The sequence below is a fragment of the Trachypithecus francoisi genome, unplaced genomic scaffold (assembly GCF_009764315.1).
Source record: "Trachypithecus francoisi isolate TF-2019V2 unplaced genomic scaffold, Tfra_2.0 Lachesis_group13, whole genome shotgun sequence".
Lineage (NCBI taxonomy): Eukaryota > Metazoa > Chordata > Mammalia > Primates > Cercopithecidae > Trachypithecus > Trachypithecus francoisi.
Window position 1 is genome coordinate 113,306,559 of NW_022681458.1, and position 27,495 is coordinate 113,334,053.

The window sequence follows — 27,495 nt, forward strand, 5'->3', positions numbered from 1 at the left end:
ATTATAGTTAAATGGTAGAAAATCTGCCTTTTGGGGTACAATATACAACAGGAATTCTTAACTGCTTTCATATTATATTACTAATACATAACATGGGATTGCTCTATTAAATTTGTACCAGATCAAGACAATTTTAATAGTAAAAATAGTTCCATTTATTTAAAAAGTCATTAAACAAAGTTCGAATGCCAAAAAATGTGTCAAAATGGTCACTTTATATTGTTATCTAGTTAATATATTTTTTAGAGCAAATATTCCAAATTTTGTAATTTGTTCCTTTTAAAAAACAAACATAAGATAGCCATCTAATTTAGAATTTCCTTTGTTTTAGATGAACTCACAAATTCATCAGAAACCAGATTGTCTTTAGAAGACCTCTTTAGGAAAGACTTTGTGCTTCACGATCCAGAGGCTCGATGGATCAATGGTAAGTGTCTATCTTTTTAAACATTGTATTCATTTTGAGTTCTGTATAATTAAAATTTTTAAAAATGATATTTGTAAGCTGAGCACAGAGGCTCTTGCCTGTAATCCCAGCACTTTGGGAGGCCAAGGCAGTAGAATCGCTTGAATCCGGGAGGCAGATGTTGCAGTGAGCCAAGATCGCACCACTGCACTCCAGCCTGGGTGACAGAGTGAGACTCCATCTAAAAAAAAAAAAAAAGAAAGAAAAAAAGATATATGTAGTTAATATTTTAATTGAAAGTATGCTTCAAAGATTACATGGGTATTATTCAAATTAAAACCTTGGTTCTTGTGAGAGCAAATCAATTCCTAAGATAGGGCGTCAATAAATTATTTGACAAACATTGGGTTGACAGTTTTGTGTCTGCTGCTCTCATGATCATTAGTTATGTGACTTTAAGGATGTATTACATCTCTAGCACATCCCTATATAATTTTTCTTAGTTTGACAGTGTACGTTTTGGGAGCTAGTACATAGAAATGTTAAGTGCTTCAAATTTGACAATATGATTGGTTTTTGTTTTTCTCTGTGGCTCTTCTTTTTAAGCTTAAGTGTTACGAACTAGTAGACTCTATGCAAAGTTGAAATGACTTGGAAATAACTTGGAAATATATGGTACTTTTTTTCTTTTCTCGCCTGGCAAGTGGGACTTCTTAGGTTCTCTTAAGTCAATCTCTGACATAAAAATAAGAAAATAAAATCACTGAGTGGCTTCATGGACTTCGCTTTGTCTTTATGGAAGATAATAAGGGCATAATGTGTTGGTGAAAAGAAAATCAGTTTTTAATCCTTTGAATATTCTAATTTGCCCAACCATACTAATCATTATGGTTGGATAGCTGTTAATCTTTCCCCTTCACTTTATTTGGGCATAATATCTTTGCTTATTTGCAAGGCATAGAGTGTAATATTTGTATAATAGATGAAAGGAGACTTGCCCTTGTATCTAATAAAGATCATCATATTTACAGTCCATTCCTTCTTCTCTCTGACTCTAATTAAGTGTATTTATGCTGGTGAATTAAGCCTTAATTTATGGGAGCTATAAAAAGAATGTAATTTAACCCATGAGGGCAAAGGCCAAATCGCATGTGTTTACTTGACACTGATATGTCTCTTGGAGATCTGTAGACACTCGAGATCTGTGTTTTGAATAAATTAATGAATAATTTTAATTGATGTGCAGTCTCATTTTCACATGAACTGAAATTTTAATTGAAATCAGTTGGAAGATAAATGTGTATTGTGGTAATGATATTATGTGTGAAGAACACAAGGTAGCATTTTTCTTAACAAATCTGTGTATTTTATTTTGAATTGTTTATAAATTTGAGGCTAGACATATTTTTGCTTTGCACTATGATTGTTTCACATGTACACTATAACGAATGCTGTGGCTAAAGAAGGCTAATTAAAAAGATGTATTATCACCATTGTCCAAATATGCAAATCTCTCACAAATAATTCTTCTAATGTGTGATTACAATTATGCCAATCACCTGTTTATTCTGTAGCAAGTATTTTCTATTGAGAGAAATGACAAAATGAAGGTTGCTAGAATTTTTTTAACAGTAGTGTTATGAGTTGTTAGATTTGAAACGCTGAATAATCTTGTTTTATTCACCATGTTTTTGGACAAATTATAGAAATTTTGTGGTCTTTGACTTTGGAAAGCATGAAAAATTACAGGTCTCATCTCCCTTCTCAGGTTAGCTTGGACTATTTAGAGGCATTTACTCCTGTGTATAGCTGACACTGTGATATTGAAGCTCCAAAGGACAGGACAGATATTTAAGTAGTGAACTGCGTGCTAAATTAAGCCGTATTTCAATATCTAGGACACAGATTCTACTCTTATACTTCATAGGTTACCAAAATAATATATTTGGAGTTTATCATTTTTCAAGTATTTTCTTTATTAATCATTGATTAAATTTGATCCTGAGAAGGCATCCTGGGACAAAGCTGCAGTGTTATTATAATGTTCTAAGTGATACCTAAATATATAATTTTTATAAAGAGTTTGCCATAAAGACATCTCTTTAAATTGCAATAAACAGAACATGAGCTCTGAAAGCATGCAGTCTTTATAAATACCGTCGAAGGACCTTCTCAGTGTCTGTAGATTATGTGCACTAAGTTACTTTTTAAGTACAGGAGTGGATTTGTGCTTTTATCCAACCCAGATCTTTCTAGCAAGTACTAGATACTTGGCCTATTTACATATTCTTCACATAGCCTGGAAATTCAATGGGAAATATATGAGTAGAATGTGTAACCTTGGCCTCGTTATCAACAATTATATCTAAATGTAACATGTGAGCTTTTTCTTTATTCTCAAGTGATGTCTCAACTGGTTTTCTTAGTACATAAGTCACTTGAAGGAGTTCAAGTTAAGCTTATTTGGAAGCATCATTCAATTCTTGGAGGTCATCACGGAAATGCTTAATGCATTATTGGTCAAGGGGAAGGAGGGAGTCTAGACGGCCCTGACATGTGTAGGTTATAGTGAGGCGATGCCGTTCGTTATGCTGGTCTCAAAAATATGTATCTGAGAACATCACTGAAGCCTCGGATGGGTGCCCCTGTTCATGGTTAGCTTAACAATGGCCTTACCCCAAGTCTGCTCATATCTTTGAAATCTACATTTTTATAGCATCTTCATTCTGGGAGATCACCTTGGAATTTGAAAATCCATCTTATTTGAAGTTATTCATCTAACCACACACATTTGATAATCAATTGATCACCAAAGAGAGATCTAAAATTGAGTGCCTTCTATTGAGGCTCTGTGATCGATGCTGTATGTACATATTTCATAGGACTGCATATGATATTAAAGTTAACCCCAGAAAACTGAGACTTAACTCAGAAACTTATCCGAACACACACCTAATAAAAGGCAGAGGCTGCTTTAATCATTATGCTTAAGTATAAAACTTGACCTCTTTCATTGTTTTGCTCTGATGTGTCATCCTCATATCTAACATATTTATCAAGTGCCTCCCTGACAATCTCATTGTCACAGACCTCATTGCTGTTGTAGGGTGGAAAGGGATGATAGCCTTCCTCACCCATCATAAAGGTCACAGCCGACACTGCTGTAGCGAAAGACCAGTTAAGAAGAGAAAAGCATAACAAACTTATTTAATCAAAGTTTTATGTCACTTGGAAGACTTTAGAAATGAAGAATCAAAGGACTGGGGAAAACTGTCCATTTGTATGCTTAGGTTAAATAAAGCATGGACAGTGTATTGAAGTGTGACTGGACAAAAAGGTTATACTCTAATGATAATAAAATGAGGGAGAAACCCAGCAAGTCTTACCTGGTCAGGTCCTTCTTGGCCTCCCTCTGTAGCATTTCATCCTCCCAGATATAAAGCAGAACTCCCCTGGAAAGAGGGTCTTATGATCTATTATCTGAAAGGTAGGTCAGTGCATTTCCTTGTGACAGCTCTTACACAGAAAAGCAGAGGAAGGTTAAAATATTTTTAGATTTTATGGTTTGCTTGGAAAGAGGGATGATAGTTTCTTTTTTAATTATTATTATACTTTAAGTTCTAGTGTACAAGTGCAGAACATGCAGGTTTGTTACATAGGTATACACGTGCCATGGTGGTTTGCTGCACCCATCAACCCATCATCTACATTAGGTATTTCCCCTAATGCTATCCCTCCCCTTGTCCCCCACCCCCTGACAGGCCCTGGTGTGTGATGTTCCCTCCCTATGTCCATGTGTTCTCATTGTGCAACTCCCACTTATGAGTGAGAACATGCATTGTTTGGTTTTCTGTCCTTGTGTTAATTTGCTGAGAATGATGGTTTCCAACATCATCCATGTCCCTGCAAAGCATATATGAACTCACCCTTTTTTGTGGCTGCATAGTATTCCATGGTGTATGTGCCGCATTTTCTTTATCCAGTCTACCATTGATGGACATTTGGGTTGGTTCCAAGTCTTTGCTATTGTGAATAGTGCTGCAGTAAACATACGTTTGCATGTGTCTTTATAGCAAAATGATTTATAATTTTTTTGGGTATATACCTAGTAATGGGATTGCTAGTTTTTATAACCTTTTCTGGGGTAGAGGAATCTGTTTTCTATTTCTTGCTTCAGGAATGGCAGAGAGGTAGGAGACAGGGAGGCAGAAGAAGGTCAGATATAGACTTTGCTTCTGAGACTGCCTTCCAATATCTTAGTCAGTTCAGCATACTCAGCATACCACCATGCCATACTTCGAGGTATCATTTTCTGAGTCCCAACACAATTTGTTCATGTTGAATACTACAATAATATGTTTATTACCCCAGGTACATTCATATAGTGGTAACTTATACAGTCACTAAAACTAGAGTTTATACACACGTTTATTGACTTGATCATGTTCTAGAAAAATGAACAAAGTGACTTCAAAACAGCATTCATAGTATGTGATATCACATTGTCTATTGTGTAACAGTGATTTTCTCCAGATTATCCCTTTCTTTTTACTTATTTTGTTTTTCTCAATTTTTTTTCAATAAATGTGTGTGTTTACATAGTTTTTTTTATTATTTTAACTTTTTATTTTAGATTTGGGGGTGCATGTCCAGGTTTGTTACATGGGTATATTGCAACTTTAGCAATATCAGGATATTCATTTTGAGCTATTATATAAAATGAATCAAGCGTATTTTATTTTTAAATCTTTTCTTCTACTCTGTGTCAGTAGACAGTTCCAAAATTTATCTGGTAGAGTGTAAGCCATTAACGTTATCATTTGATCAAAAAATGTGTTGTAAATTTTAAAAACATCTGGGTTTCAGGAGACAGACATACCATCATATAGTGAGATTTTACTGTGCAGCTAGTGTGTCATTTGCCCACCCCATGAGTTTGACAACACCTGCTCAGCGATATTAGTCCATTTACCATTTGTTATGAACCTGCAGCAATATCAAATTGCTATTAAAGTTTTTAAAGTGTACCCACATTTAAACTTACCTGTTCTGGACCAGTGGCCAACCCTTCACCAACTGGCTGCAGTAAGACAACAACACTCTTAGCACAGACCTTCCCTAGGAGACAATAAACCATGAGGAATAACTATCAGTATTCAATGAGTGCTCCATAAATAGTTTCATTATCATAACGAGAACAGTTGTGTATATAATGGGATGGAAGTTGTTTCACATTTCTTTTGAAAAATGACATGCTGTGATAAGTGATAATATGTGAGGCTTTGGGTTTTATTTTGATCTTATTGGACTCAGGTTGGAAAAAAATAAACTCAGTTGTTACATGAGATTCCAACACAGATATTTTAACCTGCTGTCTTTGTAATGTGTGGCAGTATAATATGTGGAAATGGGAGACTCATTAAATCAAGGTAAATCATGGTCTTTCAGCAAGTTATTTAAGCCTCTGAAGGCTTGGTTTCTTCATTCAGAGTGAGGATATTAGTGTCATAGCTAGAAGCATAATACAAAGTGAGTGAGTAAAAATATGTAAGAAGTGAAGATAATAGGTAAAATGTTAAAAAAGAAAAGAAAGAAAAATTATAAATGAAAAGTCAAGGTCTGTAGCCTTGTGGATCTTCAAATGGTAGAGGTTCATATAACTGATTTTAGAGATGCTCTGAACACCTGACATTTCTTATTAAATGTGCTGGGATGTCTCATTCTCATAATATATGCAGGATATTGAAGAGGCAGTGAAAAGTCACTCTTGTAGCCTGTATGAAAAACAAGAGACATTATTGTAAATAATATCAATAACATTTACAATAATTTTGTAAATAATATCAATATTTTACAATTATTTACAATGATAATATTATAAATAATATCAATAATATTTATAATAATTAGGGGAACCATAAATAGGAAAACTAAAAAATACATCTATATTGTTTTTTGCTTGTTTGACACGAATTTATCATACTGCAATTATTGTCCATCAACTTAACTTGGTTGAACTGCAGAAGTTGTTGGGTTTGACAGTGCACAAGGAGCTATTTCTAACTCCAAAGACATTATTACCTGCCCTTTGGCCTATATTCAGCCCCCAGTCAAAATTATCTTATTTTTATCTTATTTTGTATCTTCTTGACCAAAATGTTATTTTTTTATAATCATCAACCAAATTGATAGTTTAATACAATAGAGTTGAATTTATATTCATGAGGCTCTTGAAGATAATGTGTATTTTTCTTGCAACATAATTTATAAAGATAAAAACTTGCATAGATTCTAGATGCACACAATGAGGTATATGGTCAGATACATCAATTTGCCTCTGTTTAATGGAATACTAAGCAGCCATAAAAATTAATATTTAAAAAATTAATGACCTTGAAATGTGCAGATAATATATTAATTAACAATAGCATAATATGGAATTTTATATATATAGTGTATTCACAATTGTGTTACATACATACACACACCTGTATATACAAAGAAAATAATACTAGAATTCAATATGCCAAAATATTAAATAATTTTCTGTTAGAGTGATTGAGTTGTTTTTATTTTTTTCCTTTCTGTCTATATTTTCTAAATTTTCAACAAGCATTCACCTGTTTCATACTATGGCAATTTTATATACTAACTACGGATATTCAAACTTTAGTTTGAAATTCAAATCTAACAAGTAAATGGTTACTAAAATTCTCATTAAAATGTAGATACATTAAGCTGGACAAATATTAATTTTATTATTCTGCATGTGCTTTTTTCTCAAAGATCTGTAGAAGGAGGTACAGAGAGGAACGTGAGGTTACTGAACCTGGGAGAATAGAATGTTCTTAGCACAGCAATGACTATTAGACTTAAGAGGCATGGACTCTTATAACAGCAGTTTCACTTCATTCTTTCCCAATAGATTGAGACATAATATTTCCTGTAGTTTATTATATTCTTTTTTCTTCCACTAATCCAAACCTCTGCAACATGCAATTTATCTATATAACAAACCTGAATAGTACCCTAAACCCCAAAAGGGTTTTTTTTAAAGTCAAAAATAACAAATGTTGGTGAGGCTGTGGAGAAAAGTGAATGCCTCTATGGTGTTGGTAAAAATGTAAATTAGTTCAGCCACTATGGAAGGCAATTTGAAGATTCCTCAAAGAACTTACAACAGAACTAACATTGGACTAGCAATCTTATTAATGGGTATATGCCCAAAGGAAAATAAATTGTTCTACCAAAAAGACCCATACATTTGCGTGTTCTTTGCAGCACTATTCATAATAGCAAAGACATGAAATCAACCTAGGTACCCCAAAATGGTGGAGTGGATAAAGAAAATGTGGTACATATACGCAGTGGAATACTGTGCAGCCATAAAAATGAACCAAAGCACGTATTTTGCAGCAACGTGGATGCAGCAGGAAGCCAATATCCTAAATGAATTAATGCAGAAACAAATCTAAATATCACACATTCTCACTTATAAGTGGGAGCTAAATCTTGAGTACAGGCAGACATAAAGACAGGAACAACCAATATTAGTGACTGCAAAGGTGGGGAGCAGAGAAGGGGAACAAGGCATGAAAAACTTCCTTTTGGGTATTATGTTCACTATTTGGGTAACTGGGATCAATAGAAGTCCAAATCTCAGTATTATAAAATATACCTTGTAACAACTCCACACGTATACCCCCAAATCTACAATAAAGATTAAAACTTTAAAAATCAAATAAAAAGTAAAAACACATAGGACGCTATTGAAATTATGACATACCTAATTCCTGATTCACAGACCCGAGACTTGTAAATGAGAATCAGAATATAAATCATTGTTATCAAGGCTGACTTTTCTTTTCAGAGTTATGTATGACAAAGTATCTTCCTATTAAGAGTAGATAATTTCCTACTAAAACTAAAGAAATGCTCAAAAAGCTTACCGTGAAGCATATTTACTTCTCTCCAAATGACAAAAAAGTTGTATTTATTGCTATGTTGTTTGTAAAATTGTGCTTTTACCAAAGTTTAGATTAAATTTCATCTGTATTAAAATTGTTTGAAATCAATAAAATGGAAATATCTACTATAAAAAATCATACAGTGGCAATCTTATATACTAACTACGATACTCAAACTTTTGTTTGGAATTTAAATCTAAATAGTTTTCTTCAAGAAAATATTTTTAAGATTTCAGTTTGTCTTAAAATGACAATACTTAAACCAAACACCAAGAGAAAGAAAAGGGATTTATGATAAAATTCAGTGTTAACATTTAGGAACAAAAAAGTGTGTAAGAAAAAATATATTTCTATGACCTAGATATGCAATGATCAAAGTACTTAAAGAGAATTTGAAATACATACTAAACTTTAGAATAAAGAAGCTAAATATTTATGTTACCACTTATTTCTTGAAATATAAAACTATGTTTTGATTTTTAAAATTAAAAAAAAAAAGCTTGGGGAAATGGGATGAAAGTTATGTTTGGAGTTCATCAACAAGCATTTATTGAGCTTCAAATATGTGCCCTGCATAGAACTTCATGTATTCCATATGGAATCTGTATACATTTGAAAAGTTTGCAGTAAAATATCTGGTGTCCTCATACTCCTTTGGTATTCTATACAATTGTTGGTCTTGGCCTTGATGGCCCAGGAAATCTGTTTGTCAACACAAATATAGATTAATAGATACATTGATACTGACATCTATCTTTCCATCTATATACAAAGTTATAAAAAAGAATAAACACTGTTCCTTTGATCAAGGACATTATGAATATAAAGAGTTTTTTCCTCACTGAGCACAATATCTTTCCAGTTGTCTTGGGCTTAGAAGTCAAATTGTAATCAAAAGGCTGTGAATGGGAAAGAAAGTAGACGTAACTGAAGAGTTGCAAGAAATATTCAATCCAATTATGATGAACTTTTATTTACCTTCTCCAAAATCCAAAACACATCTTCACATCCAACATCTCTCTCTTTACTATGATGCAGGGTACGCATGGCACATTTTATTTTTTTGAGCTCCTGTATATGCCCTGCCTCTCTTTTTATTTGATATAGTCTTCACTTGCATACAGTAATGATCATGACTAATATATACATGTCCCACTGACATGTTCGAAAGAAATCAAATATAATTATGGTACCCAGAGACTATAGAAACTAGATGAAAATAGTAGGCCTAAAACAATTAGGTGAACAACAATTAGGTGATCCATTTCTGGGTAGTTATTTTTTAAAGTGATCCATTTCTGGGTCATTATTTTTTAAAAACAGATGTTACAACTATGAGAGATCAGTTTGAGTTAAGAATAGTTGGATTTGTCTTGATGGAAAAGATAAAAATCAGTCTCAGTCTAGAGGACAGATGAGCCCAGGGAATGAAAGAGGGCATGGTCTGGAGAACAAGGATGTGTTATGACAAAATCACAGAAATTAGCATAGTGTGTAAGTTTAACTGTAAGGAAAATGCTGTGTATGTGTGGAGGAGGCCTCTATATGTATAAAAGTAGTGGAAAATAAAGTTGAATGACTCAGTATTGGCATGTAATTAGAATATGTATATTTGATTATTTTACTGTAATTGTTATACTTTGATCGCATTTAGCAGATTAACCCTGTATTAACTTTTAATTTGAAACACAAGAATTTGAAGTTGCTCTGATAATTGTCAGCTATTTTGTTGAAATGGAAGATATTAGTAATAGGACTTGAAGTGGGAGATATTAGTTATAGGAATTTACCTAATATATGTGCAGTAAGTCAAAATTTACATATATGTTTCTACTTTTCTAGGGCACTTCTACATATGCTATTTATTTGCATTTTTTTGAAAACTCTTCTTAGGGAGGCAGGATAGGCATTATTTTTCTTTTATACATGAGTAACTTGAGAAACAGGTTTTTTCCACTTCTCTCAGATTCACTCAGTAATGAGTTCTGGCTAGAAGCCACATCTTTCATGTTTAATGTTTGGTAGAAACTAGAGTAGAGAAAATGCTTCAAGTGAATTTTCGTATTATCATGAAACTGACATTTAACAATGTTTATAAATTAATTTTTAAAAACATAGACTTAAGGAAAACAATATTAAGGAAAGAGAGATAAGAATAAGGAAATATTTTCTTTGTAATTGCATATGAATGTTTCCATTTTATTGGAATGTTTAAATATTTTGAGAAGATGTAATTCTTATATCATTGATTTTACATGTTAAGAAAGAGGTCATTGCAGATAGTCATAATAAGAAACTGAAACTTAGGGCATATTTTCATTTTTAAAAAAATGTATTCTTTTTTGTCTACTTTTATTTTAGATTCAGGAGTACATGTTGTTACCTGGGTATATCAGGTTGTTACTTGCGTGTATTGTATGATACTGAGTTTTGCAGTATGATTGAATATGTCACCCAGTTAGTGAGCATAGTACCCAATAGATAATTTTCCAAACCTTGCCTCCCTCCTTCCCTCCCTACCCTCTCTTATTTCCACCAGTGTCTAATGATCCCATCTTCATGTCTATGGGTAACCAATGTTTAGTTCCCACTTTACTTGTGGTGTTGGTTTTTTGTTTTGGTTTTTAGTTTTAGTATTTTTGTTTCTGCATTAATTAGCATAGGATAATGTCTCAAACTGTATCTATGTTGTTGTAAAATGGCATAATTTGGCTCTTTTTATGGCTACATAGTATTCCATGGTATGTATGTGCCACGTTTTCTTTCTTTGTTTTTTTTTTTTTTTTTTTTTTTTTCCTTTAAGTTCCGATTTACATGTGCAGAACGTGCAGGTTTGTTACATTGGTATACATGTGCCATGGTGGTTTGCTGCACCTATTTATTTGTCCTCTAAGTTCCCTCCTCTTGCCTACCACCCAATAATAGGCCCTGGGGTGTATTGTTTCCCTCCCTGTGTCCATATGTTCTCATTGTTCAACTCCCACTTATGAGTGAGAACACTTGGTGTTTGGTTTTCTGTTACTGTGTTAGTTTGCTGAGGATAATGGCTTCCATCTTCATCCATGTCCCTGCAAAGGACATGATCTCATTCCTTTTTATGGCTGCATAGCATTGCATGGTGTATATGTACCATATTTTCATTATACAGTCTATCATTGATGGGCATTTGGGTTGGTTCCATAACTTTGCTATTGTAAGTAGTGCTGCAGTAAACATACATTTGCATGTGTCTTTATAATAGAATGATTTGTAATCTTTTGGGTATATATCCAGTAATGGGATTGCTGGGTCAAATGGTATTTCTGGTTCTAGATTCTTGAGGAATCACCATACTGTCTTCCACAATGGTTGAACTAATTTACATTCCCACCAGCAGTGTAAAAGTGTTCCTATTTCTCCACAGCCTCAGCAGCATCTATTGTTTCTTAACTTTTTAATAATTGTCATTCTGACTGGCATGGCATTGTGGTTTTGATTTGCATTTCTCTAATGATCAGTGATGTTGAGCTTTTTTCATATGTTTGTTGGCCGTTTACATGGCTTCTTTGGATAAGTGTTTTTCTTATCCTTCACCCATTTTTGATGGGATTGTTTTTTTCTTGTAAATTTGTTTAAGTTCCTTGTAGATTCTGGATATTAGACTTTGTCAGATGGAGAGTGCAGAAATTTTTTCCCATTCTAGTGAAGGTTGCCTGTTCACTCTGATAGTTTCTTTTGCTGTGCAGATGCTCCTTAGTTCAGTTAGATCCCATTTGTCAATTTTGGCTTTTGTTGCAATTGCTTTTGGCATTTTCGTTATGAAGTCTTTGTGCATGCCTATGTCCTGAATGATATTGCCTAGGTTTTTGTTTAGGGTTTTTAATGTGTTGGGTTTTATATTTAAGTCTTTAATCCATCTTGAGTTACTTTTTGTTTAAGGTGTGAGGAAGGTGTCCAGTTTCAGCTTTCTGCATATGACTAGTCAGTTTTCACAGCACCATTTGTTGAATAGGAGATCCTTTCCCCATTGCTTGTTTTTGTCAGGTTTGTCAAAGATCAGATGGCTATAAATGTGTGGTGTTATTTCTGAAGTTTCTGTTCGCTCCATTGGTCTATATGTCTGTTTTGGTACCAGTACCATACTGTTTTGGTGACTATAGCCTTGTAGTGTAGTTTGAAGTCAGGTAGTGTGATGCCTCCAGCTTTGTTCTTTTTGTTTGGATTGTCTTGGGTATATGGGGTCTTTTTGATTCCATATGAAATTTAAAGTAGTTTTTTTTTTTTTTTTTTTTTTTTTCTTCTGTGAAGAAAGTCAATACTAGTTTGATGGGGATAGCATCGAATCTATAAATTACTTTGGTCAGTATGGCCATTTTCATGATATTGGTTCTTCCTATCCATGAGCATGGAATGTTTTTCCATTTGTTTGTGTCCTCTCTTATTTCCTTTATTCACTTCTTCCTCAGGATCTATTAAGAGCTGAGAACCAGTTCTGGTGCTCAGCAACTTTGTGCAACTTCCTCCCTCTTCATCCTCAGTGTCTGTGTTGCCTCTCTATGGACTTTCAGTTTTCTCCCAGAAGATCTGCTTGAGGTATGATGGTTCACTAGATATTTTGGTTTCTCTTTGTAGGAGAGTTGCTTCTTGGCTGCATCTGGTCAGCTATCTTGGCCCCCAAGCTCCACATTTTCATATTAACCTTTTAATTCAACTTGCTTTGCTTGTCATGTTTTTGTGTGTGTGTTTGTGCATTGCATTATGAATGGCTAAATTTACTTAATCAGCTTGGTTATATAGTCAATTTGAATGAGCCATTGAGACCTTTGGATAACAATCACTGGTTTCTATTGAATAAACAAGTATTAAACATGTAGGTGCATTCCAAAATGTCTTTAGCTAGAAAAATTTCTAGAGATAACATTCCTTATCATTACATGGCTAAGATTCTATATGGTAAGTTATGTTTTGTAAGTGGGGCAAGTAAAGCCAGATACCATGCTATGCATTTTTAGTTTATTATATCTAATGTTTATAGTTTTCTAACTTAGGTAGGTATATGCTTATTTTATAAATGAAGAACTTGAGTTTAAAGCAAATAGGTGACTTGTTCAAGAACACAGAGATAAATTGAATCTATACTTTTTTACTTATATGTATAATAGAAAAAATCCATAATAAAAAGCTTTATACAGCTGGCATTTGATGTTTTCCAACTTCTGGTTAAGCTGGGTAACCAACAGTGAGTTCCCCATTTCTGCTAATGTTATAGAGAGGTTGGGTGATCATGTGATAAAGATATGTTAGTGAGATTCATATAGTGGATATGAAATTATTAAAAAGTAACTTCTAAGTTCAACTTCAATTCTATTATTTTATCAGTTTTTCTCCAAGTCATCATAAAGGTACAGTTGAAGCTACTGTTTTAATTTTTCCTTGTTTTAGGAAGCCAGTGGATACATTGTTCTAGACCTTTCCTAGGGAATGGTGTCAGCTTTCACAGAAAGTTCTCTGCTTTTCATTTCCAGTCAATAAAATTCCAGTGTTTAATACATAGCTCTTTTCTCTTTGATTTGACTGGCCATATGGAGTTGGTAAAAAATTTAAAAGCTGATCTCATTTAGACTTTCGGTTGATAACACTTTGGTATCCTGTTTTGTGCAGTCGTAACCCATGCCAGTTTTCATGAGCTTGAACATTCATTACTGGGCTCATGACCCAAGCCATTAGCCCATCACTGTCACGCGCTCATCAACAGCATCTGAAAGCAAGAAGCTTAAACCTGTCTGGTCTCTGGTGTTATTCAATTTGTGAGTGAAAAAATTACACATTACCTAGTTATGTGTGTATATATTTTTCCCTTCTCCTTTGAGTTTGAATGTTGTCTGGGTTTTCTACCATTACCGGTATTGCTAATTGTTTAATTTGTGTCTGTCACCCACATCTGTGATAAAATAGTTTGTTTGCACATTATACTCCTTAGCTTTTAATTTCCCCAAGATCCTATTATATTTAAAAGATTAAAAAATGTGAAATCTCTTAAGTAGAAAAGTGACTAAGGCCTTATAGACCATAAGGATTGCATGCTCTCCTCAGGCTCATGGTTAAGTAGCATCAGTGCTCTGAACCATTCAGCTGTGTTGTTCTCTAAGGCCCAACCAACCACCAAGGTAGAGAAGGAGCATATCTATGAATCAGTGTACAGTACCTGAAATGGGAAGGTTAGTTCTGTGTCTAGGAGACATGGTGCGCAAGTTATTTGACTTCTGTCAGTGGCCACGTCTTCTTCACCTGTAGGACTGAGAGAATAATTCCTCTTATGTCTTTTTTCTAAAGGCATTGTGAGCATCACAGGCTTATGCTTTCTAAACATTAGAAACCACTTAAAACATTCTTGACTCCTTCTCTTATTGAATAAAATTTATTTTTCATTTCTCTAGACTATATGGCTTTGGGCAAGTCAACCAGTATTTCTGGGCATTAGTTTTGTCAAAGTACCTGAGTGATAACCACAGTTACTTATTTGGGGTTGAGTATGTGTCCACCATTGGGCCAATAAGGTTTGGTTAACTGTATTTATTCCTCATGAATTATTTTCATTGTCTTCACTTGATGGGTCAGGAAACTGAGCAGAGAGAGTTTGATAACTTCCCTAGGCTCACATAGCTAGTTGCAAAGGTAGAGGTAGATGCTTTAGGTCATTAAATAAGGAGGGATTAAAATAATTCAAGGAGTTGTCCTACGTAGCATCTAGGTTCAAAGAAAGTAAAATGTGGAGAATAAAATATCTGCTTTTTTTTTTTTTTCTTTTTGTTTTGGCCAACTTTTTTCACCAGCCTGTATTTCTTCTCCTTTCTTTCTTATATGTTTTGAAATTCCAATTGCTGCCTTCACTTTGGCGGGGTAGGTGAGGTTGTTTAGAGTTGTCTTCCCTACTGTGCTTAAGTTCTTATTGTGTGAAGATCCTGTAACTCGCTAAATTAGCTTAAACAGCTCTGGTTTTGTTTTCATGCCAGCATATTATCTCACCACACTATCACTTTTTACCCTCCAAGACTTGCCATACCAAGTGGCAGTGCCCAAATCGCATAAAGAGGAGCCATTTTTGCTTGTTCCCTAGTACATGGGTTTATCCCCAAACCATGTCTTTTAACATGATACTAATTTTGTCTGGAATATTCTTATTTTTCCATACAAAAAGCAAATTCCTGCTTTTCCTTAGGAAACATCAATCAGTTCTTCTGTATACTCAACCTTGACTTTCCCAGACATCTTTTTTTTTTTTTTCTTTAAGTTCCCAGCATGACTTTTATGCTCAGCAATGTTTGGATTCCATGTTCCTGAACTAAATTTTCTCAGAGCAGGGATGCTGGTTTTTGCTTTCTGCATTTTCAGCATCAAACACAGTATCTAGAACGTAGTTATGCTATTGTTTCAGCAAATGAATTAGTACTTTGATACAACATACCCTAATTTTAATTTGAAGATAGATGAAATTGTGAAAGTATACTAAAAAGTTTTCTTGAAATTTTAGATGAAATATAAGTAGCACAGCGTATTATTTCTCCTTCCAATAATTAAAGTGAAGAAAATCATTCAGTTTAATTTTCATTTAACAAAAAAGAACCAAAGTGTTAAGGCTAATGCTGTCACAGAGTATGGTGTGATTACTGATGATCAAACTTCTGTAGCAAGTTACGGTTATATCCACAATTACTAAGGCAAGTTCTTAGAAGTAAAAATATTTATGTTTAGATTCCTGAAATAGTCACTAATCATGAGACTGTATTGAAGCAAACCAAATTCCTGGAACTAGACAGACAGTGACAGAATCCAGTAGGCTGATGGAGGTACCCTGCATGACAGCAGGGCAGATGGATTTGCTGAAGTCCACTGTTGCCCAACTACAAATCTTCCATAAAAGAAAAATGCAAACGTGGGGACTTTTAAAATAGCAATAATTTGGACCCTCACAGAGGAACATTTTCAAGTTATGGTGTAGGTGAACTTCTTAAAGCCATCCTGGATTCCAAGAACTGAAAGTAACTGCAGACATCAGGCAGAGATGGTCCAAGTTGTCAAGCAGAAAATACATGAATTACTCAAAACATGCCATTTCTTCATAAGGACTCTTAGAATTTCCATGTGTAAGAATTTATTTTTTTCTATTTCTTTTTTTTAAGACTAGGATTCTTTATATGAAATTATTTTTTTTTCTCCTTGATTTTTTAAACATCTTAATACAATGGCAATTAATTCTGGAAAGTCAAAACTGGAAAGGGTTTTAGATAGGTCTTCCTTACTTTGACATAAGATATTTAAGATGGAAGTCTGTTTTAGTTTTTCATAGATCTTACAATGCCCAACCCAGTGCTTAAAACATTTTAATGTTCAATTAATTTTATTTGAGCTAAATTGGATTCATATCTACTACTCACCACCATCCACAATCATCATTTCAAACCTGTTTGGGAGTTAAAATAAGGGAATCCTAGGATGACTATGGCTTGTCTCAAGGTGAAAAGCTGTGACACAGCTAGATTTAACATGAACAGATTGCTTCTTGTTTTGGTTATTAATGAGTATTATATATATTACTGAATTTTTTGACCTTCTATAATGAAAATTTCTGATTATAGATTTATTTTGTTATGCTAAAAGATATAGAAATTTAAAGAAAAAGGACACCATCAGTGATTGGCAGTCAGAGCCAGGGATTTTCTTAAGAGCTGATACTGAAGTATTATTGAAATGATATAATAATATATGATTGAAATAATATATTTTTCCTATTTTCTTCCCAAAGGATACCTATAATGCTCTGGATGACACCCTACTCTCAGCCTTTTATATCTAGCACCTCATTCCTTAATACTTTCATCTCTTTTCACTATTCTGTGTATTCTGACAGCATTCCAAATTTACCTTACATTATTTATATCATTTTCTTGTGTATAGGAACAATTCTACACATTAATACCACCACTGCTGCTATTGAAATTTTGGTTCTTTGAATATCTCAATTATATTCCTTCTTCTTCACTTTATCATATAGCCTTTTTATCCTGGTTTATTCTTTAGAGTTTAATGCTTTGCTTATATACAATGTACATTGCTATGTATGTCTTTAAGTTAGTAAACAGATTTTTAACTGTTTTGTTTCAGAAAAATATCTAGTCTTCCACAAGTAGATCAATATCAGTTGATTGGCTTGTCTACTGAGTCCTTGGGATGATGTCGTATTTGTTTTCATAATCATTGATTTGTTTGTTCCTGTTTGTCATTGAAGGAAGGTCTGTCTGTCTAGACTCAGTGTTTATTTCTCTTGACTCTGCTGGGTCTTCCAAGGTCCACATATCCACAACGAGTGGAGTTGCCTAGCTCCCAGCTGTCTTCTCAGTGTCTAATCAGATTCTAGCTGTTGCATTCCTGTAATAATTGATATTGTGTCTTTCCTTATAGCTCCAATTCTTACCCCTTCAGCACTGAAAACAGATAGTGTACATGAAAAATCATATTACGGCCGGGCGCGGTGGCTCAAGCCTGTAATCCCAGCACTTTGGGAGGCCGAGACGGGCGAATCACGAGGTCAGGAGATCGAAACCATCCTGGCTAACACGGTGAAACCCCGTCTCTACTAAAAATACAAAAAAATTAGCTGGGCGAGGTGGCGGGCCCCTGTAGTCCCAGCTACTCGGGAGGCTGAGGCAGGAGAATGGCGGGAACCCGGGAGGCGGAGCTTGCAGTGAGCTGAGATCCGGCCACTGCACTCCAGCCTGGGGGCAGAGCGAGACTCTGTCTCAAAAAAAAAAAAAAAAAAAAAAAAGAAAAATCATATTACACCACCAGCAGTATCTTTATAGGAAGATCGGTGTTGGTCATGTCCAAGACAAAATTCCTTAGTTGTATGGACCTTATATCCCACAATGTGTGGAATCCATCACTCTCTTCTTAACACGTCCTATATACTAAGATATTTTCTACAATTTGACGTCTCTAATAGATATTGTAAGAGTGACACTATAGGGAGGAGAGAGTTGGAAAGTAAAGGTCACATACTTTAAGTAGTACCTAAGCAGCAGACAGATGGCCCCTAATTATCTAATAAATGCAGTCATTTGAATTTTAGATGTAATGAACGGACAGTCAGACAATAGTATCACGGCATAGAGTTTTTTTTATTTTGGTTTTGATTATGTTTGTGGGTGTGTTTTGTTGTTGTTGCTGTTTTTAAACTGCTTTTTGACAGAATAGCCTGGTGATCCAAATATTGTGATTTTTAGTTTAGTTCTACAAAAATATAGGTCATGGAAGTTCTTCCCAGAGTCTTCAAGGTTGACAGTTCTAGTTTTCAGTGTAACATGATATCTGCTATATACAACTATATTTGTCTTTATTAGTAATCTAATGAGATCTGGGAGAGGATGTGACAAATACAGCTAACCAGGCATAATTTTAATATTAACTATCATATGACTTTTTATTTTTTAAGTTTTAAAGTGAATTTTTCTACTTTCTTTACACTTTTCAAAATGTTTCAAATTATTAAAATATGTCTTATAATTTTTAAAGACCCTAGGATTAATAAATCACTGAAACTTTAATGAGTTACAATATCAAGGCAGTCTTTTGCTTCAGAAAATGATTACAATTATTAATGAATAACAAGCACTAATACAACTTTGTACATCTTTTTGTTATGTATATGATTAATATTTATTTGAGGTTATGGTAAAATTAAAATTCTATACTATATTTAATAAAACTAGGTTTAGTATTTATGCAAACAGAAGTTGATATTTGATGGAAATGCAAATGGAATAAAACCTCATTATTCTAGGTTTTAGATTGGAATCTAAAGATTTCTAATTTAAAACAATTTAAGAATTAAAGAAACCTTGTCCTAGTTCTGCCTTCCTCTGGTGTATGTTTAGATTAATGTCCCTTAATCTAAGGGACATTAGATAGCTAAAAATCATCAACGAGTTCAGCACACCTTTATTTTAGTCTTTGCTGTAAATTAAGGTCTGTCACCATTATCGAAGGTTTACCTGAACTCCTTACAATACTAGTTTTCAATTTCTTCTTGTCCTGAGTTTGCGCTAAGAAAATCATACAGAAGAAAAATAAGAGAAAACAGAAATTATGACAGAAAGATAAATATAGGATAGCTTCTCTGAATAAAGCATAAGCCTGGAGACAGGAGGTCTGGAGTGGGCCATATTTCTCTCTTTTCTTTCTGGTAGTCCCTTGGGGCCATTGTGAAATCTCCAGGGAGTCCAGTAGCACAGGATAGAAACCATGACATGGGGAGGTTATTGTGAGATTAAAGGATATAATGTATGTGAACTAGTAATATGCAAACTTTACAAATGTAAGATTCAGTATTATTTTACTTTCTATCAGTTTAATGTATTTTAAAGCAGTTATCATCTTTTCCCAATGTATTATTTATTCTACATATTTGAAGCACCATGTCATATCACACTTATCCTTAATTGTCTTCAGGTTTGCAGTATTTAAATTAAATCACTAATTCAAATTGAAAAATGAGAGGAACTATTAGTTTGTAGAAATGTGCTTATTACTAAAGTGTGACAATTCTAGTTTTTTCACGACCAAGTGACTATGTGGTATAATATGATTTCACCAAAAGGCTTCATGTTATTATGAATTTTTGAAAGTGTGTGATAGTTGGCTCCTTTTTAAATTTGAAGTAATTCCAAAATATTTTCTTTAAATAAAATTTGACATCATTATGGAAAATTATATGATATTTAAAAAGTTCTTTTCTATGGTAATATTACTGTATGGTAAGTTTATATCTCATTATTTCTGTGATTGCTATCTGCGCTTTCATTTATTTTATTTGCTCAAGAAAATTGACCATTTTCACTAATGATGTAAGTTACTTTAACTAAAGGATAGGCTCTGCATATATTAACAGAGTTGTTTGAGTTCCAGCTTTCATTGAAATAATTTCCTAAGAATTGATTGCATGCCTGATGATAAACTTTCCTACGAGAGCTGAAAATTCACATTTCAGTGTATCTAACAGCAAATGATCAGACTGCTACCCAAACAGTGTGATTCATCTATAGCCATGTTAGGCTGAAAGTGTGAATGAATCAGTAACACATAATGGTGATAAAGAAATGTTCTCACAATTACATGAAAAAACAAGATTATTTCATAAACAAGTCTATACATTCACAATAAAGTAGAAAGTAGAAGTTTAGATTATTATAATAAAAAAGACATCTGCTTTATGTATAATTAGTTTGCTATGATTCTGTAAAAACTTTGATGCAAATAATTGCCTTATTTTTCCTCTGTAGTTTTGATTACTTAAATATCAATTTATTAAATGCCTGTCCTGTGCCACACCTATCTTTCCATTGATTATTTTCTTTATAAGAGTAGAACTGGGACCAGTGGACCAGTCCTTGAAATAGAAAGATGTTAGAAATAGAAAGATAGTTAGAAATAGAAAGATGAATGAGGGATTATAACTGAACTTCAGGGTGAGATAAAGCTGTGGGCAAATATTTCCAGTAAAATGTTTGGTTGTTATGTAATACTGGAAATCTGTTTAAGACAAAAAGTAGAACAGTAGAAAGATGGAACTTTCTGTGGTGGAGCCTTTACAAAGGAAGTAGAGCTTTATTAAGGTTTTCAAGAATAAATAGAAATTGTGAAATGACAAAGGATTGGCCAGAGAACATTCCAGATTGAGGCAACAATGGCGTCTTTGCAGTACAGATGTGGCCAGAGTGCTTTCTGCTCAGTATTTGAGAAATGTCTTGTTTCTGTCTTCTATTATCCGATTTATTGGCTGATTATTCTGCCCAAGCCAAAAAATATGTATAACTTCTGTTTATGTTAATCCTTGTAAATCCATCTCTAATGAACAGAGAGGTGCCCATGGAAGAAAATGTGTTAGATCAGTTTTCAGATTTGACTGTGCAAAAACTCGGGTTCTAAAGACATGTCTGTGGAGCTGTGGAAGGAAAAGCTGTGTGAAGGCTGTCCTGATTCCCTGCTTCAACCAGAAAAATCTCACTTTAAGTTGGTTTTAATATTGAGATTTCTCATTTGGGAAAAACAAAAACATTGAATTGCAAAAAGAAAATATGTTTAACTGAAATCTCCTATCAAAGAGAGTCTTGTGGTCGCTTTTCTTGTTTAATCTATTCTAAATGACAGAAAAATTGAGAGCTTGTTTGTAGACTTGGGAACTCTTATGCTTTGAAATCCATATTTACTTACTTGAAGGTCAGTCATTTTTGCCCCCCGATGATTTTAGAAAATGTCAGGGAAACAGGCACAGTAATTGATCATGTTAGGATGGAGTGAATCTATGAAGAATTGACAGCTTGATCTTGAAAGCTGTAGTGTATGTATGAGGATTTGTAGAGAAGTAGAAAATAATTAAAGGCCTGTAGAAAGCAGAGTAAACATAGAGCAGAACCTGTACAGAGTCAAGGACTCGTACACTGGTCCCAGTTCTACTCTTATAAACAAAATAATCAATGGAAAGTTAAGGTTTAATTCCTGGATTATATGGTTTTTAAAATGGAAGCAGGTTTTTAGCAAGAAGGTAAATTTAAACAAACAAGGACTCCAGGGTACTCGTATTCTTCATCTGCCTTACCGTCTATTTAATCTAGTTCTGGAACATTATGTCCAGAAAATATAAGATAAATCCAATTTTAGCATGTATCAGAATCACCTGATGGGCTTGTTAAAACATGAACTGGTAGGCCTTGTCCCTGGAATTTCTGATTCAGTAGGTTTGAGGTAAGCATAAGTATTGTCAACTCTCATAAATGCCAGGTGATGCCGCCAGTCGCAGGACTAACTCAGAGAATCATTGAGATAAACAAACCATATAAGTAAATTCCTGAAATTGAGTGTCTTCTTCAAAAAAAAAAAAAAACTCCCATTTTTCTGCCTGAAGAGTTGTGAAGGCCTTTATTTTTGAACACATTAAATGAATTGTTAAAAAATTAAAGGTTTAAACATTTTGCCTAAATGAATATTACAGTACTGGCTACATTTATTTTAACAATTTTGGGGGATCATACAACATCTGCCTATTGGTATTTCCCACAAAATTTGAGCTATGTTTTTTCAACTCTTAAGTTTACCTTAGTTTACAACTTTTGCTTTCACATGCCCATCATGTGAATTTTAAATTTTACATTTTGATTTTCAAGATGAGCTTTCAAGTTGAACTGCTTATGCCTCTCAAATTGCCCCTTTTTCTGCAATTTGAATATAATGCAACCAGATGAAAGAAGTAATATCTCACAAAATGTAGCTCATAGCTCATAGTTCATAGCTCATAAAGATATTTGCAAACTCACCTTTTTTAAGAAACAACAAATGTAGGCTTTATCTATAAAATATGTGAACTTGAGCTCTTTGTGAAACACCTCTTAAAGATCATTGACTTTGAAACCAACTAATTTTACTTTATTGAATACCCTTTTCCTTTCTTTAAAGATTTCCAATGCTATATGTAGATTGTTCTACCCTTTTCAATGTCATTTTGTTTTTCTTGATGCAAAACCATACTCTGAGTTACTTAATTTATCATTCCAAGTATTATTTTTTTCTTTAGCACAGACCCAAACTTATTAAGAATGCTGTGATGTTAATTTCAGAAGAGGATAGTACTAAATGCAGAATAATTCTGATATCCAAATATTTTTATAAATAACATTTGAAAAACAGTATATATTTTGGTTTAGTCTACTATTAATAGAAGAAAGTTATAGGGAAACATATTTTGCCCTAATAAGAAAGAACATCTAAAAAAACAGAACAGAAAATCAATTAAATAATTTGCTGATACTTTCATAAATGTCTTCAAATTATGGTGTGATTAATACTTGTAAGAACTATTTTTCAAGAGGTTCCAGAATAGAGTGAGTTTTCATCTGAGAGCTCTTCTGATCCCCTTACAGTTCTCACAGGGACTTTATAGGCTAATTTTTCTTCCTAATGATGGTTTTCTATGTAGTGTAAAAAGTCTTAAAGTTTCCTTACATATTCATGTATTTAGGAGTATAAAATTCCTTGCAGTCTTTTATTTTAGAGATGTTTTTCATTAATAGATACAATTTTGTTAATCATAGTTTAAACCAAAGGGATATAAGTCTAAGAAATATTATTCTCAGTATGAATTATGGAAGGAGTACAACTTTAAAAATACTTCATAATGAAGTAAGAAAAAGAGTATATGAAACATCTTTTGGGTTTAAAAATATGAACAAGTGATTTCTGGTGAGTTTTTTTCTTTTTAATTGCAATTCTGTTTGGCTATTTCTTTAGCTTCTGAGAATCTCTTAAGAGAATGAATGTAAAGGTAATCATTACCCTTTAGAGGTAAAAAAAAAATCTCTGCAGGTTTCATAGAATCTATTTGATTTCAATAAGCATTAAAATGTGTTGTAATTTTGTAGGGTCTCTCATTGAATGTAGAGCCAAGATTGATTTTGCTGGGAGCTCAGCTAGATGAAAATCTTAGCAAGTGTGAAACACTCTGAATTGGCTCACATCCTTGCAGTGGGACTATCACACACCCAGGCACCATTACTTGTGGTAACTGGCAACTGAGTCAGCAACTGAATGAGAGAAAAAGATTATTAATGAACCTGGATCACAGACCAGATTGCTGACCAGTCCCTGGAGTTAATAATCCAACATATGAAGTAAACACATAACCATCATTTAAGTTAGAGTAATGTAAGCATTGCATCTGACAGCAGTATGGTGTAGGGAGAATGAATGCAGTTATTCCTGGCAGGTTGGTACTGGAATCTTAGCCTAGATCTTTCATTTGACTTTATGCCAATTATTTAACTTACTCTTGGCACTGGAAATAGAAACACAATCAAGACATACTATCTACCTTCCCTCAAGGAATTTATGGAAAATATAGTCAGTTGTGAATGCTGTCAAGTTATTGATATTGTGATAAATATTATGCACAATTACAATAAAAGTTTGTAGAGCTACAATAAGAGTAGTATAGTCTGCCCTTGGAAGCCACAGGAGGTTGCCTAATGAAAGAGATCAGGGAAAGTTTCCTGGAGGATGGGACATCTTAGCTGAAAATAGTAGGAAAAGTAGAAGCAATAGCTCTTTAGTAAATATGTATTCAGTGCTTGTCTCTTACATGTCACTCAGATAATAACAATATAAATGAATTAGTTAGTAGGACAATTCCAATGTGGTAGGAAATCTTATTATGCATCTTCCTTCAGATGAGAAAATAGATATTTAGGGAGGTCTTATAAGATCATTGCTTGTACAGTGCATTGAAGCTCAGTGGGGAGTCAAAGTTAACACCATATGTAGTGCTCTACAGAATGTTAGAATAGTAGATTTGAAAGTCTTTTCTATTAAGATTATATTGAAGCTTAGTAAATGAATGAGAATGCTAACTGAACGTAGGATGAGGGGGAAAGAAATTTGAGCATTATACCAGAGGAATTCCCTTCCTATAGGAAGTAAGAATATGAAAAAAGAGCTAAAAAAAGTGGAAAAACTCGAAAAAGGAAGAATGTTTTCAAAAGAGCATAGTCAATAGGAGCAGATAGTCCATAAGTTAAAATAAAAACGTAATAAAATTCTGATGGATTTATCATTTTGCAATTTACTAGTCGTATTAGTCCGTTCTCATGTTGCTACAGATAACCATCGGAGACTGGGTAATTCACAAAGAAAAAGGTTTAATTGACTCACAATTTCACAGGCTTAACAGGAATCATGACTGTGAGGCTTCAGGAAACTTACAATTCAGGCAGAAAATGAAGGGGAAGCAAGCATGTCTCACCATAGCCAAGCAGGAGAGAGAGAGAGAGCGAAGTGGGAGCATGCCAAACATTTTTAAACCATCAGATCTTGTGAGAACTTACTGTCATGAGAAAAGCAGGGGGGATATCAGGCCTCTCCTGCAACACATGGAGATTACAATTCAACATGAGATTTGGGTGGGGACACAGAGCCAAACCATATCTTTCTGCCACTGACTCTTCTTAAATCTCATGTCCTTCTCACATTTCAAAACCAATCATGCCTTCTAAACAGTCCTCCAGTGTCTTAACTTATTCTGCGAATAACTCAAAAGTCCAAGTCCAAGGCAAATCCCTTCCACTTAGGAGTTACTTCCAAGATACAATGGAGGTACAGGCATTGTGCAAATACTCCCATTCCAAGTGGGATAAATTGACCAAAGCAAAGGGGCCACAGGCCCCATGCAAATCCAAAACTCAGCAAGGCAGTCATTCAATCTTAAAGTTCCAAAATGATCTCCTTTGATTCCATGTCTCACATCCAGGCCACACTGATACAATAAGTGGACTCCCAGTGCCTTGGGCAGCTCTTCCCCTGTGACTCTGCAGGATACAGCCCTTTGACTGCTTTCATAGGCTGGCAATGAGTGCCTGTGGCTTTTCCAGGTGCACGGGGCATGCTGTTGGTGGAACTAGCATTCTGGGGTCTAGAGGACAGTGGTCCTTTTCTCACAGCTCTACCAGGTAGTGCCCCAGTGGAGACCATGTGGGTGTTCCAACCTCACATTTGCGCTCTGCATTGCCTTAGTAGAGATTTTCCATGAGAGCTCCACCCATGCAGTATACTTCTGCCTGAACATCTAGGCATTTCCATATATCATCTGAAATCCAGACGGAAGTTCCCAAACTTCAACTCTTGTCTTCTGCACACCTACAGACCCAACACCATGTGGAAGCCACCAAGACTTGGGGCTTGCACCCTCTGAACCAATGACCAGAGCTACACCTTGGCCTCTTTTAGCCATGGATAAAACTGGAGTGGCTGGGACGTAGGGTGCCATGTTCCAAGGATGCACAGAGCAGCTGACCCTTGGGCCTGGCCCAGGAAACAAATTTTTGCTTGCTAGGCCTCTGGGCCTGTGATGGGAAGGACTACTGTGAAGGTCTCTCACATGCCCTAAAGACATTTTCTCCATTGTCTTGGCTATTAACATTTGGCTTCTCTTCACTTATGTAAACCTCTGCAGCTAGCTTGAATTTCTTCCCAGAAAATGGGTTTTTCTTTTCTACTATATGGTCAGGTTGCAAATTTTCCAAACTTTTATGCTCTGTTTCCCTTTTAAACATAAGTTCTAATTTCAGACCATCTCTCAGGAATGCATATCACTGTATGCTGTTAGGAGCAGCCACGTCACCTCTTGAACACTTTGCTGCTTAGAAGTTTCTTCCAACAGATACCCTAAATCATCTCTCTCAAGTTCAAAGTTTCACAGATCCCTAGAGCATAGCACAATGCTGCCAGTCTCTTTGCTAAAACATAGCAAGAGTGACCTTTGCTCCAGTACCCAATAAGTTCCTCATCTCCATCTGAGATGACCTCAGCCTGGAATTCATTATCTGTATCACTATCACCATTTTGATGTAAACAACTCAACAAGTCTCTGGGAAGTTCCAAACTTCACCACATCTTCCTTTCTTCTTCTGAGCCCTCCAAATTGTTCCAGCCTCTGCCTGTTACCCAGTTCCAAAGTCACTTCCACATTTTCAGGTATCTTTATAGCAGTCTCCCACTCTGCTGGTACCAATTTTCTGTATTAGTTTGTTCTCACACTGCTATAAAGATCTACATGAGACTAGATAATTTATGAAGAAAGAGATTTAATTGAAACACAGTTCCACAGGCTTAACACAAATCATGACTGGAATATGTCAGGAAACTTGCAATCATAGCAGAAGGTGGAGGAGAAGCACACATGTCTTACCATGGTGGAATGCAAGAGAGAGAGCAAGGGGGAAAGTGTCAAACAGTTTTAAACCATTGGAACTCATGGGAACTCACTATCATGAAAACAACAAGAAAATCCACACCCATGATCCAGTCACCTCCCATCAGACCCATTCCCCAACATGAGGGGATTACAATTTGACATGAGATTAAGGTGGGGACATAGAACCAGACCATGTCACTAGTAGTGCTTGGTATAAGAATATTCATTAGACATTGAGGGTGAAAGTCCAGAAATGAGATATTAGTGGGTGAATGTTGAAAGCAGGAGCTGATGCAGTAAATTTAGCACACTCTTGCTAAAATTGTATTGCTGGAGCTATAGATGGAGGCAGC

The 27,495-nt window shown here is 34.6% G+C and overlaps 1 protein-coding gene across 1 annotated transcript in view; it reads left to right on the plus strand.

The window, feature by feature from the left end:
• DPP10 (dipeptidyl peptidase like 10) overlaps positions 1 to 27,495 on the plus strand; it is a 720,618-nt gene that overhangs the window by 194,777 nt on the left and 498,346 nt on the right. Inside the window, exon 3 of the mRNA XM_033231721.1 lies at positions 332 to 427. Within this exon, the coding sequence (XP_033087612.1) occupies positions 332 to 427 (96 nt within the window). The remainder of the gene's footprint in view (positions 1 to 331; positions 428 to 27,495) is intronic.